The 13,281-nt window shown below is 55.5% G+C and overlaps 3 protein-coding genes across 3 annotated transcripts; 1 reads left to right on the plus strand and 2 right to left on the minus strand.

Moving 5' to 3' along the window:
- The first annotated feature begins 806 nt into the window (after positions 1-806).
- On the plus strand, positions 807-5,020 carry MONBRDRAFT_32131 (uncharacterized protein). Its single transcript, XM_001745116.1, has 14 exons — positions 807-1,630; positions 1,798-1,859; positions 2,003-2,812; positions 2,923-2,979; positions 3,078-3,116; positions 3,215-3,312; positions 3,413-3,497; positions 3,627-3,714; positions 3,822-3,882; positions 3,989-4,049; positions 4,151-4,330; positions 4,437-4,622; positions 4,702-4,788; positions 4,885-5,020. Exons 1-14 carry the CDS (start codon positions 844-846, stop codon positions 4,930-4,932), a joined length of 2,649 nt encoding a protein of 882 aa, XP_001745168.1. The 5' UTR covers positions 807-843; the 3' UTR covers positions 4,933-5,020.
- Positions 5,021-8,847: 3,827 nt separating this feature from the next.
- Positions 8,848-9,808, minus strand: MONBRDRAFT_1712 (uncharacterized protein; the record flags this gene model as incomplete). Its single annotated transcript, XM_001745276.1, has 2 exons — positions 8,848-9,006; positions 9,176-9,808. Coding segments are annotated over 2 exons (792 nt in total), but the record flags the coding sequence as incomplete, so codon positions are not given.
- Positions 9,809-11,052: 1,244 nt separating this feature from the next.
- MONBRDRAFT_36800 (uncharacterized protein) lies at positions 11,053-13,133 on the minus strand. Its single transcript, XM_001745277.1, has one exon. It carries the CDS (start codon positions 12,964-12,966, stop codon positions 11,095-11,097), a length of 1,872 nt encoding a protein of 623 aa, XP_001745329.1. The 5' UTR covers positions 12,967-13,133; the 3' UTR covers positions 11,053-11,094.
- Between the last annotated feature and the right edge of the window lie 148 nt (positions 13,134-13,281).

The raw sequence follows: 13,281 nt of genomic DNA on the forward strand, positions 1-13,281 counted from the left end.
GCCCACACCATCCTAGCCAGGATGCATTTCTTCTCGGTCGACCCAGGCCAGTGACGTCCCCTGTACGCCCTCTCACCTCTCCCGAAAGAAAAGTCCGATGGGTGTATCCCTCAATTCTCTCTCTCACTCTCTCTCTCTCTCTCTCCAGAAAACAAATTGATGACATTATAAACCAGCTGACATGCTGACAATTGGCCTCGTATCTGCAGAGAATGCTATGATTTACAAAGGATTAACCACTACAAAACAGTTCAGAGTTCTTCAAAAGTCGGTACTGGAATCATCATCTCCGCTCTTGTCCGCATTACCAAGTGTACCTGGTTCAGGCTTCGCATGTTTGTCGGCTTTGCAAACTTTGCCCCTTGTTAGGTGTTAGGTGTGTGTGTGTTCCTGTGACCGTGCCCTCATACCAGCCAGCCCGTCGCCGTCGCCGTCGCCGTGGGACCTCATTGGAGGGCAGTGAGAAGGGCGCATTACGCCCGAGGGATTGGAGCTGGAGCAGTGTTGCACGCAGAGCTGGCGGAGTGTGTGAGAAGACCTAGAGGTCTCGCCGATAGCTGCCCTCCGCCTGACACAAACCCCTGCCCTCGTTGAACTGCTCGTCGAGCTCGCAAGATTGATCGATTGTCCACTACGGAACGGTTGCCAGCTCTAAGACACGCATCACCGCACGCCACTGACCCGCTCCGAGTGTGATTCAAGGACAAATTCGACAAAACACGACGCACACTCTCTGCTCAAAGCACACCCAACTGACCCTGGCGGTTCTTCATGCATGCACATCAAAACTCGGATCGAAAGTGCAACCCTTGACTTATTCAGGTATAACCCACTACCAAGGCCATGGCAGACTCTGCCAGTGACGCTGGCGATGCAACACAGCCTACAGCCTACCAGGCTGAGCACCGGACAGCCACTCGCGATGCCAATGACCTTCCATATCTTCAAAAGCTGGTGGGCCGTTTCCTGCAACGCTACTTTGGGGCCTACGGCCTCTACACAGCCCGTATCATGCAGGTCTTGCGCGACGACTGCGCCGCCCTGATCACCTACGAGGACGGTGATACGGATCGCCTCTACCTGGATCAGCTGCAGCGGCACCTCATGCCTCGAGGCTGGATCCCTCCTGCTGTGCAAAACGCCGCTGAACTGACCAGCAAGTTCAACTGCACGTGGCCTCCCCCCTCACTGAGTAGCAAGATGGTCATTGACGAGCCTCGTCGGCGTCGAAAGTCCCAACAAGCTGTCGAGCGCGAACTCTATGCCGCGACCTTGCGCTTTGAAAAGGAAATGCGTGCTCGCGAGAAGCAAGAGGCTCGTCTCATGCGAGAACAGAAACGTGCCGAAGCTGCTCAGCGAGCTGCGGCTGCAGAAGCACTCACTCACATGGGCATGACAGACAAGCAAGCCGCCCCTCAACCTGCAACCCAACAACAAGAAGCCACTGACATCAAACTAAATCGGTCAACCGTCACCACCTCCAAAGCCTCGAAACCCACAAGGACGTCCAAGACGTCCAAACCAACTCAACCAACAAGCTCCGACATCGCCTCCGTTGCCAAGCGTCCAAAGCGAAATTCAGGTGGCGCTCGTGCATCAGCCCACACCCCTGTGGTGGAGAACGATCCTGGTTGGTCCCAAACACTGGATTGCCTGGGCACACCACAGCATAGCACGGCAGTCAACCCCCATCAGCGGTTACCTTCCACTCACGCATCGCGTAGCTAGCTACACGGCCAACGGTCGAACCTCTTAGCCATCCTCTTACCCACTTTGCACTTGTCATGTTTTTTGCAGATGCCATTCGAACCGTGCAAGTCGGTTCCGGCCGCGTCCTGGTTTCAGGCTTGTCTTTCCCGGTACGCTTTTGACCTGTCTGCACATCACAGGCCAGGTCGTCATTCACTCACATGCGGTCGCCACCCCGCTTGTTTCCGCTGTTGGCCTCTCGCTTTGAAACCCTATTGCTCTTTGGACCCAACCCGGTTCTGCGTCTGCAAAGATCCGCATCAACGGCATTCATCGGCGAATCATGATTGAACATGATGCAGACACGCCTCACGGCAAGCGATCCACGACTGGAATGAGAAAGCGAATCATTGCCTATTTTGCTGCCAACCAACCCTATCGGTACCGCATTCCCTTGTCAGATCTGACCACGTATCACCACAAGGCCGTGTGCAAGCGCACCATCATTGAAGATTACGTACCCAATTCTCAGAATCACGACAGCGTTCATGCTGACAATGCCAGTGATGCGGGTCTCGTCATTACCGAGAGTAGCGACCATGAAGATTCCATGTCCGCCAGTAGAGATGCCAGAGCATCGCAAGGTCTTGAATCGAGAAAACGACGCAGCGATGGGGGTACAAGCAATGGGCGTCAGTGGACGCGCTGCCCAACCTGCACCCGCAAGCACTGGAACGACCAAGACTGCGGTGACGTCATATTGCCCCCCTGTGGGGATGATCCTGAAACCCACCTTGAACAAGACAGGCCCAGATCCCGCTTTCTGACTGGGCAAAAGCGCTGGGGTGGCGCCACCACCACCAAGTTGTATGAAACATTGCAGGCTCGCTGCAACAGCCAGCCTTCGGAAGGCTCCGAGTCAACACCGGCCACGCCAGGCGTTGCTACGCCTCTCGAAGCAGACACCCCACCTCAACGCTCAGACTCACCCTCTTCAGATGCCAAGACTGAAGATCCGAATGAAGCTCTCAACCCGGACACGGCCAAACCCGAAAGCGGACCCCTCAACGAAGCGCGGATCATCAAGACCATGTACAAAATTGTCAACTCCAAGGCACGCAAAGTTTGACGAGAGATACTTGCCATCTCTGCAAATTCTCCTCTCTCCTTTGCCTTGCTGACTTTGCTGACCGCCAGCTGTTCTGTGTCGATTCTGTTTGCTTACTCCTGTAGCTGGACGTCACATGCGGAGCCGATGGGCGTTATGGCATCACCGGCAACGTGACTCGAGTCAGTTTTCCTGATTGCACAATGTCGCAGTTCCCTGCCTCGCCAGCTTCGCTGCTCACAGAATCTGTGAACTTTTGCTACGGGGCTGCCGATGACAGGGAAGCATGCATCACATGCTCGCATATCTGCGCCAGGAAGTCAGTTGGGTGCTTGCAGGACTTGAATTACCTTTGATGGCCAGTTGTCGCTTCCCGTGTGGCCCCTGATCGATAGCCTATCCCGTATGCAAACGTAGTGTGAACTGGATGAGAATGCAACCATGATTGATCTGGGCCACGGCATGGGACGGCCCAATCTGCATGCTGCTGGCCTTGTGCCGCCCATCCGTGCCAGGTAGCCTGGGCAGCACGCCCGTCTGCCTTGACCGTCGAGGTGCTCTGATTCGAATCTCTACTGGTCATCACTCACGCGGCTCAACTTTGGGAAATCATAGCGTCGGTACGGAGTTTAACCCACAGCTCTACAAACAATCCATGCTGGCTCTCTCCGAAGTTGTGGCCCAGTTTGAGCACCTGCAGGTATGATTTGTTGCAGCTAAGCTAGTTGTTGAGGTAGTTTGTCAATCCAAGCTGCATTTGCTCTCTCTCCCTCTCTCTCCCTCTGCGCGCCTCACACTCACTTCATACGTGACAACGACGCCGACCCAGAGCAAACCATGTCTCTTCTTTATGGACCACAACATCAAGGACATTCGCTCCTTCAACGGTTTCTCTCATGTCTATGCCTTTAACATTGGTGTGTCTGTTGGCGCTGGCAAGCAAGCAGCAGACCACAATCCACACTCTTTGTTTTTCTGTACCATTGACCAAAGCCCTTTGACCCTTTTTCTGACTCGCGCCTAGGCATGCCCGATGACGTGATTTCGCATATACTGGCGATTGTCAAACGTTCCCGCGACGTCAAGTGAGCACACTTGCCTTGCATCAAGGCCACAGCCATGTGCAAAAAGCCCACTCATGTGCATCCGGTTTTGTGTCCGGGTTTTTTTTAAATCCTTGTCGCGCGGCAGATACCTCATCATCTATCCCCATCGCAAGTGCAATCAGCGCAGTCTGGCCAAGATCGGCAAGGTCAGAAAAGTTGCAAGGCTCTCCCCCCTCTCTCTTCTTGTCCTCTTCCCTTTTTCTCCGGTCGCCAGAGTACTGCTCTGATCCGGTGGTTGCTTTGTCAGGTGATCCATCGAATGTCCATGCAAATGCCGGGCCAGCGGCGCTACGAGGCCAACATTGTCAAGGTTCAACACGATGACTCGGCCCGTGACGAACTGGACAGCGATGTCAAGCACGCCTTTGACATCTTGTCTTCAACCGACATGTACTCTGCCTACGTGCAGCAACTGGGTATCGTCACGGTATGGTCACTTGCCTTGCTCTGTACAGATGGGCGACAATTCAATGCTGTCCACTCGCATTCGTTCGTACATGCACTCACGAGCCCCCTTGGTGGCACTGGAGCAGGTCCTGGATGACGAGCAGCAGCAAGTCAGGCTGTCTCGCTCATCGCGACACCAAGCCATCTGCCGTTACTTTTTGGAACAGAGCCCTTGTCTACCCGATATCAGCCTCGGCTTGCTGCGACGTGTTTGCTTGGCCCTTGGCGTGAGCACAACGGGTCATAAGGTCGACCTCTTGGCCAACATTCAGGTGAGTTACAAAACGATGATGCAAAAGGCTGACGGCCGAGTAGAAACTTTATTCACCTTTGATCCGTCCGATATGGCAGGCCTATTGTCCTCATACCTTTAGCATCTCCATCTTTGCCATTGGCGAAGACTATTCGAATAGCACGATTGAATTCTTGGTGCAGAAGGTACGATACCTCTGATGGCCCGTGCAATCGCAGTTGTGCCAGATAGGGCCTCAGCCGTAGCTCACTCAATCTCGCCCCTTGCACTGAATGTCTCAGCTTCTAAAGCAACCGCCTAGCCGTCGCCAACCAGAATTGAGCATGTAGAACAAGTGGCCTGGACAAAAGGGTGCTTGCATCAATTCTTTTTACGGACTCGGCAGTTTTGCTGTTCCGTGTTTGCCTTTGTTTGTTCTTACTGAAGCCAAATGAATTAATTGACTCGACCAGCCCATTTCTTTGCTTGAAATTGGATCATCCAAACGAGAGCGACATCTGTACAACATTCCCTTCTGCCCCGTTGCACCACCAATAGCCCGCTGCACCACCCAACGTACACCACCCACCAAAAATTGTCTGCCCGCCTTTTTCTGACATGTGTTTTGTTTGTGTTTTGTTTTTTTCATGTGAGCACTCACACACACGAATTGATGATTATGGTTTTGATGCAAAACCAGACGCTGGCGCTGGTTGCGACTCCTCTTGCCAGCCCTGGGCAGCGCAGGCCAGCGATGGCATCGAAACACGTGTTCTGGTTTGTCAATGCTCTTGGTGCATACATGGCTGATTGTGCTGATTGTGAACGCTCTACCCTCACTCCGATCTCTCTACTAGGTCGAGATCATGCACAGCACGTCGGACCCTGGAGGTCAGTGGCTCAAGTTTGTAGTAATAGGCGCCAGCACTGCAGGAGCAAGGTCAGCTTTTGTTGTGCATATACACAAACCCACGAGTGCCGCTTGTCCTCCCATCATGAGAATGACACGGCTCCGTGGCTATAGGCCTATACGCCATGGTGGGCGTATTGGGACTATGCTTTCCTGAATCGTTCGTACTTGGAGAGTTGTGTGGCACTGCAGTGCAATGTAATGAGCGTTGTGTAGCGGCAATAGTGGGAAATTCGTGTGCACATAGTAACCCTGCAGCCTCGTCATGGCGATGGCGTGACAAGTAACGCAAGCAGAGGTGTTTGGGATGGTGCCTTCAAGATTTGAGCGACGCAATGGTGTGTCAGCTGTAACGGTTTCTTCAGTTCGTCAATCACGGTTGGCGATTTCCAACCAAGGTTGATTTCAGCATAAAAAGCAAGCAAGCGGCTCTCGTCTTATCGGCCCACTACCACGGAAACCGAAGTGCTTTTGTTTGTTTGATGTCCTCACTTCAAATGGGTCAGAAAAAAAAATGTTGAAAAATAGGAGGAAAATTAGCCAAAAAAAAAAAAAGTTCGTGCAAGCGTGGGAATTCAATTCCTTGCGAGCACAACCATGCGGGTGTATGAGTTCTTCCAAATGGGATGAGGCACAGGCTCTGACAGCCGTTTTCGTGTTTCTTTGTCTTTCTAATTGTGCATTGACATTGACAAACATGACCTCGCTCAAACAGGTGTGCAAGGCCAGGTGTCTAAACTTGTCCACTGATTCACCAAGCGTAGTAAATTCAATCAAGAGACCTTGGCACGTCAAGTCCAAGCACAGTCACACACACACACACACACTCATATTCCCTCGTGCTCGTAGACCTAGGCATCAACGACCACCAACCGCACCATCTCGCAGGTCTCGCTGCAAAGTCAATCCATATATAGCCTCCTCCACTTTAACAACATGCTGCTCGCCAAGCCACCACTGCTTGGCTGACGAGAGGCAGCACGCAGTGATCACCTCAAATATCAATCTCCCCGTCATCGGCCACCGGGGGCACAGCACTGTGGTTCAACTCAAAGGCCCGGGCCAATTCGGTCACACTCTTGCGCTTGCTCAGGACACCAGGGTCCATGAAAAGTCGGTTGGAGGAGGACCGCCGCGAGGCCTCCTGGGAGGTGGAAGCCTGAGACATGCTTGAGGACAAGGTCGGCTCGGGCTCGACGCCCATCAAGAGTGCTAGCTTGTCCATGTCATCCAAATCATCGTGGTGGTTGCGGGTCAACATTGTCGTTGAGGGCACGCGTGACGGGTCGGCCTGATTGCTATTCAGACTCAATGCAGAGGAAAGCCGGCGCGAGAGCTCTGAAGCACCGCTGGGAGAGCGGCTTGACAGGCTGGATGTTCGAGTCTCCACAACCCGGGGCGGGGTCGTTGTGGTGAGATTTGTGACTCGTGAGACGTTGGTCAAGGCCGGCTGCACGGGCCGGGCCGAACGGACATCATGATACTGGCCTTGTTGATCCCCTGCGGGTTGCGTAGACGCCAAAGAGCGTTGCGAGTCGGATTCTGCGACAAGCATGTCTGTCGTCGTTTCGCGCACATCGTCTTCGCCTGCGTTGATTAATCGCACCGCGCGGAAATCACGGGGATTGGGGCCGCGATGCACTCCAGCGGCTGGTTGTGGTCGTGGTTTTACCGGTGGGGGGGCCTTTTTGGTTTGCGCAGAGGAATCGGGCATCCTGGGTTGTTGAGATGGGGCTGCACACGCGTTGGCCTTGGCGTCTGCTCTGCCCTCGTCGCGTGCTGCCTCTTCGACCTCCGACAACACGGTCATGGCGTCAGTCTCATGGGCTTTGACAAGATTGTTTGCCAGAGACAACGCGGTGGTGGCGCCCTCACCCTCAACAAAGCTGTTCCGGCCATCTGGGGTTGAGTCGTCACTGGCCTGGGAAGATCGCGAGTGACGGGACACGCGCCGTCGGCGACCTCCACTGGTTAGGCCTCCCGATGAGAGACGGCGATGCGTGCGCTGAGTCGTGCGGGGTGAGGCACCAGCTGACTGGGTGGGCAAGCGGTCCTGAGTGGTCTCACCATCCAGAGCTGCCTCGGCAAAACGTGCTTCGTGAGCAGCACGCTCAGCCTCCTCCTCATCCAGGTCATGATCACTTTCGTACAGCGTCTCGGAGAGCTTGGGACCTTGATCGCAGCCCCGCTCATCATCTGACAAGGCCTCGTAGACCATGGAGCGCATAGACTTGAGCTTGCGGCGGCGATAGGAACGTGAGAAGCCCGAGTAGATGGAGCGCGAAGCTGATGTGAGGCTCTCCTCCTCGGCATCCATGAGCCACTGGTCTTCGTCCAAGTCATCATCCCCGCTGGCCTCGAGAAGTGTGCCATCCTCAGTCTCGTCATCGGGGTCGAGCGCCAGTGCTGGTGCACCGCTTTCAGCCACGTCGTCATCCAAGGATGAGACGGCAGCATCGGCCTCGCGCCCAGCCATGCCAGATTGATGGGCCTCCAAAAGTCGCTTGTAGTCGGCGACTTCCTCCTCTTGCAGCTCCATTAGGCACTCGTGCACTGTACAGCCGTCGGAAAAATTGGGATTGAAAAGAAAGCGCCCAGAGAAATGGGTTGTGAGAAAGCAAAGAATGCTCAGAACCGCTTCATCATTGTCCACCGCCATGGCTGTGCGTGGGGAAGCACAACTTGACCTACCGTATTCTGCCTGCTGCGCAGGGCACAGGTACACCTCTTGCATATGGTTGTAGAAAGGCGATGCAATGAGACTGAGGGGGTACTCGTCGTCGACCATGATGCGGCTGTGAACGCCATTGGCGCCCACCTCGACCAGCTCATACTCGGCGAGCTCAGTCAGGTCTATCGACATCAGCCACCATGTAAAAGCAAGTGAATGGGAGATGCCGGACCTATATGCTTTGTTTTCGTCGGGTACAACGTTCCGGCCCAGTCTGTCTACACGTACCGATGCCAAGCTTTTTGAGGATGATGGACTTGACGCGTGCGGCGCGGTCAGCGTAGTTGATACGAACAGTCACGTGACGCTGCATGCAAAATGCGAAGCAAGGGGTGCAGACCCGTGGGTGAGATTCACGCTTCGGCTCGAGGTCAAGAAGCAAGCAGGGGATAACCATCGCACACCCACCTTCTCCTTGCACACTAGCAGGGTGTGAACACGGAAAATGGAGGGCATGTTGGTGGGTTGGGGCCCACCCGACATGGGCAGTAGGTCACGGGAGCGCCGGCGCCCAAAGAACCAGGATTTGGCAGGTGCTTTGTGAACAGCCTTGCGCTTGCGCGGAAGGTGGCTACCCACGTTAACCTCCTTGATATTGGCAGCATCCAACTCTTTATGGGCCAAATTGATTTTCAAGCTGATCAGCTCATGAACTAGATCGTCAAAGTGTGGCCGTTGTTCTGCGGGGGTGCGCCAGCACTGCTGCATGATGTTATACAGCGAGTTGGGACAGTTTGAGGGACGTCCTGGCGTGTTGCCTTCTTTGACCGTTCGCTTTGCTTCCTGGAGTTGTGATCATCACCAGACAGGTTAGAGTGAGTGTCAGTGACGTATGTATGGCACCAAGCGGGCAAGCAACGGCATGCAAAGCCTGGCATTCTATGCGTCTACGCCCAAGCCTTCCATCCTACTCGGGCCACTCTGCTTCAATGCCCGCACGTCTTGAACACACCTTATTGGTCAAGCCTTCGTAGGGCACACCACCCTGAGTGACAACCTCCCATAAGGTGATGCCAAAGCTCCAGATATCTGAATATCGAGTGAGCATTTGCTGTTGAAAAACTTCGGGGCTGGTCCAGCGGATGGGGAACTTGGCCTTGCTGCCCTTCAAATTGCACTCGGGTGAGTCCATCTTGCGAGCTAGACCTAGGTCGCCTAGGACCAGGCGGCCCGAGTTGGCCACGAGCACGTTGCGGCAGGCGATATCGCAATGGAGATAGCCCGAGTGATGCACATATTCTAGACCAGCCGCAATCTGCAAGGCACAATCCAGGATATCTTTCTCCGACAGAGTGCAGCGCTTCAACAGGTCCAGGAAGCAGGCACCCATGAGCTCCATGATCAGGAGCGGAGGATGCTGATTGAGCACGACACCGAGCAGTTGGATGACGTTTTGATGCTGCAGCTGACTCATGACGGCAGCTTCGCGGCGAAACTCGGCCAGAGCGGCGGGATCGCTCTTCTTGCGCATGGTTTTGATGGCCACCTTCTGGTCGTTGAGCAGACCCTCATAGACTTTGCCAAACTTGCCTCCCCCAATGGTTTGACCAAGTTCGAGGTCCTGGGGAAAGAGTTCCCAAGCTTCCATGACACCCAGACGCTTGCGGCTGGCCACCATGGCGTCCATCGTGTGTTCCAGCTGCTCCAGCGACATGGGCAGATCTTGCAAGTAGGCGTTCTCGCCCTGTGGAAGATGGTCGATTGACAGGCACATGAGAAAGGGATGCGGCGACCGTACAATCCCTGTGCGGATACCATATTAGCGGAACCCACCCGGTGTCGACGAAAGCCCAAGGTTTCAAGACATTCATTGACCGTGGGGCTGGCCACAAGCTTCGCAATTGTCTGTACAAGGGAGATACGGCATATTGAATGGGACGTAGAGCGAAAACATGAAGTTCCTGCGAGGGAGCGTGAAGTCTAGGTTAAGAATGGGGGCAAAACATGAAGCAGGGGTCGCACCTCATTTTTGGTTTTGAGTTTTCGGTATTTGCTCTTGTCTGGGTGCTTGTAGAGGTTGTGCATGACGGTGAGGAGGAGGCGCGTGGCCTTCAAAAAGACGGGCTCTGCCAGCGTGGCCTCCATGGCCGCGAGCGCCCGCTCATAGTGCTCAAGGTCGGCTGGCATGGTGGTCGGTGCTTTGAGCGGGTCGTCAGGGGCGCCAGCAAAACCACTCTACCAACCACTCCAACTGAGTGGCTGAGTGGCAGGCAGCAGGCGGGCGTCGGCCCGAGTAGTTTAGTGCAGCCGGCTAGTGCACCGGGGCAGAGGCAACGGCCTGCAGGATGAATGATCGGGCGTGAGCGCGAGGCACCAACCCCGCAAGCGTGCTGGTCTGACTTTGTGTGTCAATGTGAATGCGTGCAAAGTCGAGGAACACTTTGGGCGATGAGGGAGGCGTGCCAGGGCCAATGTTACTCCTGGTTGCCAGCGTACCAAGCGATGCCGATTGTAGGCAGTCCAGAACAACAGTGTGCTCCTACTTGAAAGTGGCGGGTTTTGCACGACGAGGCCCAAACCGACTTGTGTGTCGTGTGGTGGCGGTGGCGGGAACTTTTCAACCAGCGCTGGCGGATCTTTGTTGTGGTTGGTCTTGCTCGTCTACCAGCCTGCTTGGCATTCCAGCGTTCCATCGTTCCAAGCTCCAAGATAGCGAGAGAACCATGTCCGCCAGTTGGCCAACACGAATTCGTGTCCGCCGCCATTCTTTCGTTTGTATGTGTGTGTGCACTCCGACGCTGACAAATAGACGAAAGACAACATCTTGTCTTTATGGCATTAAGGGTGTTGGTTGGGTGGACGGCACTTTGATCGATCGAGGTGCCGAGGCGAGATTTAAATTCGATTACAATCAGGCGAGGGCGGTTTTATTCACTTGCCAACCAGGGCGGGACTGGCCGCCTCGAGGGCAGCCAAGGCAACTTGCGTCTGTTGGCGTACCACCTCGTGCTCATGGTCCTGGTGGGAAGTAACTGCGGCCCGCAGCGTGGCTACGGCATCTGCTGTCAGGGCCGAGTCGGCATGGGAGGCTAGTTGACTAATTACAGCCAAGCCATTGCAGAGCAGGTTGGGCATAGTGGCGCGCTTGAGGAAGGCTGCTATGCGAGGCACGACGTTATCTTCCATGAGCTGTTGCAGACAGGCCGCGCTACCGGCCGTGGCCAGTGCCAGGCCCACTACCGATTCTTGTTGCAGCAAGGGGTGTTCCTCTTCGAGCATACGCAGCAGTGCATCGAAAGCACCGGCAGCTCCGAGAGGCTCGGTCACCTGTGACGAGCCGGCTGCCTTGATGAGGGCGGCCAAGAGGCGCGTGGCCTCGGCACGTACGGCCAGCGTTTCGCTCTTGGAGAGGTGAACCAAGCGACTCGGTAGAGCTGGGATCTCCGAGTGGACCAGGTGTTCGAGGCGGTTACCATCAGCGCTTTGAACGAGGAAGCGCAGCACGCTGCATCCGAGGTATTGAAGCGGGGCCTGCGGGTCATCGATACACTTGTACACGGCAGCATAGCCCGTCGCATCCTGCAGCTGTGCGCGGTTGGCAGGAAGCTTGAGCAGGTTCTTCAGCGAGCTCAGGCCAGCGTGTTGCACAAAGCTGAGGTGCGAGGTGGCCAGTTGGGCCAGCTGGGTTATCAGCCCGGGCTGAGCGCCCAAGAGGGCGGCGTTGACATCGCTGCGGCATACATTGCCGACGGCAATGGCACCGGCGACCTTGAGCTCATCGTTGTCATGACGCATCCAGCGCACAAACTGCGTGAGAAGAGCATCTCGTGAGTCTTCCGTCCACAAGAGAGCCAGGCAGTCATCATCGCCCAGGACGACAGAGAGGCAGAGGGCAGCCACCTCCCCAGCTCGGTCAGTTCGGCTAGCGGCCACCAAGAGCTGGTTTAGCACGGTAGCATCAGCAAAAGCCTTGACAGCACGGTCTGATTTGCAGGTGGTGCGAAAGATTTGACCCAAGCACTGAAAATACTCCTCATCGGGGTCAGTCTCTGCCTCCTCTCCTTGGTTGACGGCTGCAGGGTCCAAGGGCGGTAGCTCCGGCAAGGCGAGCAACTGTTCCACCAGGCGCAGGGCCACAGCGGGTCGCAGTGCCTTTTCCATGGCCTCTTCCAGATCCGTGAACTGAGCCAGGGCTCGGACAGCCAGCTGCTGCTCCTGTTCGGTGCGGGCGGCAGTAAGCAGCCAGGCAAGCGAGTCCATCACCCCATGGGCCACCATGTCCTTGCGCAAGTCTGTTTCATCCGCTACTGTGTTGAGGAGAACGCCGGCGCTGATGGCACGGCTATTGTTGGAATCAGGCTCATCGGGGTTGCTCGCAGTCAATGCAGCCATGGCCGAGGCCAGCGCATCCACGCCATGTGCCTGGCGCAGAGCCTCCCGATTCGCACTATGGTCAAAGCACATGTTCCCCACCGCACGCAGGACTTGCACGCGGGCCGCCGTGTCCTCCTGTGTCACGCTGTAGTTGAGAGCGCGCAGCATGGCCTCCAACAGGCTGGTGGCCGTGGTCACGACATCGCGGGCCGCCTCATCCGCAAAGATTCGCGCACAAAGACGACCGGCGGCCTCGATGGCACGGGGCTCTCCTAGAAGTGCCTCGGTAATGGGTGCCAGACTGCTGCGCAACAGCAGAGCTGCATCGGCGTCCAGCTGTTCGTCAACCACGGAATCCCATGCCGTAGCGCCCTGCTGCAGATATGTCGCGACTGCCTCAGCAGCCAGTGCTCCTGTGTCCTCGCCCATGTCACAGGCGCCTCGGATCGTTTAAGTCAGATCTGGTCCGTCAGAACCGACTTGATGAAGGAAAAAAGGAAAAAAAACAAGACGAAGATAGCAGCCGCAATTCAATCTCCGTTGCCCTCCTCGCTTGCGCAGAGACAACCAACAGCGTCGCCGGCGTCGTTTCCGCCCTCCGTCTCAAACAGAAAAATGAATCGAGAGAGAAATGAGAGAGAGAGAGAGAGAGAGAGAGAGAGAGAGAGAGAGAGAGAGAGAGAGAGAGAGAGAGAGAGAGAGAGAGAGAGAGAGAGAGAGAGAGAGAGAGAGAGAGAGAGAGAG

The sequence above is a fragment of the Monosiga brevicollis genome, genomic scaffold, assembly GCF_000002865.3.
Source record: "Monosiga brevicollis MX1 MONBRscaffold_8 genomic scaffold, whole genome shotgun sequence".
NCBI classification, from domain to species: Eukaryota; class Choanoflagellata; order Craspedida; family Salpingoecidae; genus Monosiga; species Monosiga brevicollis.

Excerpts from the sequence above, each read along its gene's own strand:
- MONBRDRAFT_36800 (XM_001745277.1), bottom strand. The coding sequence starts at position 12,966 with ATGGGCGAGGACACAGGAGCACTGGCTGCTGAGGCAGTCGCGACATAT.
- MONBRDRAFT_32131 (XM_001745116.1), top strand. The coding sequence starts at position 844 with ATGGCAGACTCTGCCAGTGACGCTGGCGATGCAACACAGCCTACAGCC. Across the intron at positions 3,883-3,988 it reads AAACGTTCCCGCGACGTCAA|ATACCTCATCATCTATCCCC; the intron begins GTGAGCACACTT and ends GTCGCGCGGCAG. Across the intron at positions 4,789-4,884 it reads TTGAATTCTTGGTGCAGAAG|CTTCTAAAGCAACCGCCTAG; the intron begins GTACGATACCTC and ends TGAATGTCTCAG.